At 56.5% G+C, this 2,580-nt stretch overlaps 1 protein-coding gene across 1 annotated transcript; it reads left to right on the plus strand.

Annotated features, from left to right (window-relative positions):
- Positions 1 to 7: 7 nt before the first annotated feature.
- Positions 8 to 1,360, plus strand: HFE2 (hemochromatosis type 2 (juvenile)). The gene is made up of 2 exons (XM_008937195.1): positions 8 to 79; positions 737 to 1,360. Exon 2 carries the CDS (start codon positions 758 to 760, stop codon positions 1,358 to 1,360), a length of 603 nt encoding a protein of 200 aa, XP_008935443.1. The 5' UTR covers positions 8 to 79; positions 737 to 757.
- The last annotated feature ends 1,220 nt before the right edge of the window (positions 1,361 to 2,580 follow it).

The raw sequence follows: 2,580 nt of genomic DNA on the forward strand, positions 1-2,580 counted from the left end.
CTTGGACAACGACTACTTGTTTGTGCAAGCCACCAGCTCGCCCGTGGCCGAAGGGTCCGACGCCACGGTCACCAGCAAGGTGGGTAGGGTCGGGGGGTGAAGCTGCCTTCGGGGTGATGGGGTGGCTTAGGTGGCTCCTTGAGATGGCTGAAGTGGGCACCAGTCCCAGAATTCCCCAATCCTGGCACGATGGGAGTTGGATGAGATCTCTAGGGATCATCCTGTCCAACCCCTCTGCTCCAGCGGGGTCACTCAGGGTGCCCAGGATGGCGGCCAGGAGGGTTTGGGATCTCTCCAGAGAAGGGGCTGATTCTTGAGGTGTCTTCCAACTGGGGATTCTATGATTCTGTGAAGGCAAAGACCTTGCCAAGACCTTCAAACCCTCTCCATTGCTGCCTGGAGATGGGTTAGCGTGTGGTCCATGGGTTACCTCCATGGAGCCTTGGCTCCATCTCAGTTTTCAGTGGCTTACAGAAAGCACAAAGCAAGGAAAGAAGGAAGAAGGAAACAAGGAATACTCCTGCTTCCCCCCAAGGACTGTGGAAATGTGGGAGACGTGGTTTGGGGCAGAGGGGGGATGAGGCAGATCTGTCCCATCAGCTTTCCCCTCCCCATAGCTGATACCTGGGCTGGGACCACAGCCACCCCTCTCAAACCCCACAAATCCCCTCAACCCCTCCCTCACCCTTCAAACCACCCCATCCTTCTCCGACCACCCCCCTCCCCTTCTCCGCAGCTCACCATCATCTTCAAAAACATGAAGGAATGCATCGACCAGAAAGTCTACCAAGCTGAGCTCGACAACCTCCCAGCAGCCTTCGAGGACGGCTCCACCAACGGGGGGGAGAGGCCGGGGGGCAGCAGTTTGGCCATCAGGGAGCTCAGCCCCGGGAGGCACGTGGAGATCCGCGCCCGTTACATCGGCACCACCATCGCCGTCCGGCAGGCGGGCCGCCAGCTCTCCTTCTCCATCCGCGCCGCCGAGGAGGTGGCCGAGGCCTTCCCCCAAGAGCAAGACCTTCAGCTCTGCGTGGGGGGATGTCCCCAAAGCCAACGGATCTCCCGTAGCCCCTGCTGCCCGGGCCCCGCCGCGGCCGAAGCCGCCCGGGCTCTCTGCAAGGAGATGTTGCCCGTGGAGGACGTCTACTTCCAGTCGTGCGTCTTCGACGTGGTGACCTCCGGGGATGCCAACTTCACCATGGCGGCTCACGGGGCGTTGGAGGATGCCAGGGTCTTCTTGCCCAACGTGGAGAAATTGCACATCTTCCAAGCTGGGGCGGGTTGCCCGAGTGTTTCTCCTTCTTTCGTCCTCCTCCTCCTCGTCCTCGCTGGTCTTTGGGGTGTTTCGTGGCACTTTTAACTCTTGTTGGGGTTCTGTGGAGCAGGAGGGACGCATCCGGGTGGTCCAGAGGGGTGAGTTGAGGGAGGGGCTGGCTCTGTGCAGAGCAGGAGGGATCCCAAAACACGCTGCCCAGGGAAGGTGTGGCTGCTCCATCACTGGAGGTGTTCAAGGTCAGGTTGGATGGGGCTTGGAGCAACCTGGTCTAGAGGGAAATGTCCCTGCCCGTGGAAGGAGGGTTGGAACAAGATGATCATTAAGGTCCCTTCCAACCTCTGTGACCTCAGCAGCAACGAGGAATGAGAGACCCAGAGCTTTGGAGCAGGAGGTGAATGATGGGGAGATACCACTTTGCATCCAACGTCCTCACACAAATGGCACCAGTTGAAGCTGGTTCCTCCCCTCAAGGCGGGTCACGATGTGTTTTCTGTTGGATTCTGATGCCTTTCTGCCTTCTAGAGATGAAGACATTGCAGCTGTGCCAAAGCAAAAGAAACTCACGGGGTGAAGAGATGTTCAGAAAACCTCTCTGCCCCCCAAAAACCTTTCCACAGACTCGCTTTGCACCTTCCTCCTGGTGTCACTGCAGCAGACTTTCACTCAGGGACCCTACAGATACAGAAATAAGAGGCTCAAAGCCCAGATCCCAGTTTTTAGCAGTCAAAAAACGTTGTTTGGTGGCTTTGGGGCAACATGACCCAGCTGCTACCGACTCACTGTGAGGGTGAAGCAAGGCACGAAGAGGTTATCGAGGCATTTTGAGCAAGGTTGGGGATTTTTGAGCTAGAAAACAAGGGTTTCATGCTGTGTTCTCCTCTCTCTGCATCACTGACGTGCTGATTTCCAGCCCCAGGAGCTGCAGAGCGTCAGGGCTCCGACATTTCGAGCTCCTGTTGCTATTTTCCCTTGTTGACTTGGCACCTGCCTAGGACTCGATATAACCAGGTCTGGACTTTGGACCAGCGCTGAGTTTCAGAGAGGAAAAACACCCTCTGGAATTCCTCTGCCTCGCCACGGTCACCAACCCCCTCAAATCCAACCCCAACTGTGGGTTTCACTGGCAAAAGAGAATGAGCAAGGCCAAGGTGGAGCTGGCAACGAGCCACGTGGCCACGCTGAAGGGCAGGAGAGCTCCAACATCAACACAAAAAGGTGGCCCAATGAGAGGTCTAATATATCAAAGAGGTTTTAAGCAAAGCAGATAAGAGTTCTAGATGCTAAGAAATATTTTCCATCCTCAG

The sequence above is a fragment of the Merops nubicus genome, unplaced genomic scaffold, assembly GCF_000691845.1.
Source record: "Merops nubicus isolate BGI_N331 unplaced genomic scaffold, ASM69184v1 scaffold35083, whole genome shotgun sequence".
Classification (NCBI taxonomy): domain Eukaryota; kingdom Metazoa; phylum Chordata; class Aves; order Coraciiformes; family Meropidae; genus Merops; species Merops nubicus.

Excerpts from the sequence above, each read along its gene's own strand:
- HFE2 (XM_008937195.1), top strand. The coding sequence starts at position 758 with ATGAAGGAATGCATCGACCAGAAAGTCTACCAAGCTGAGCTCGACAAC.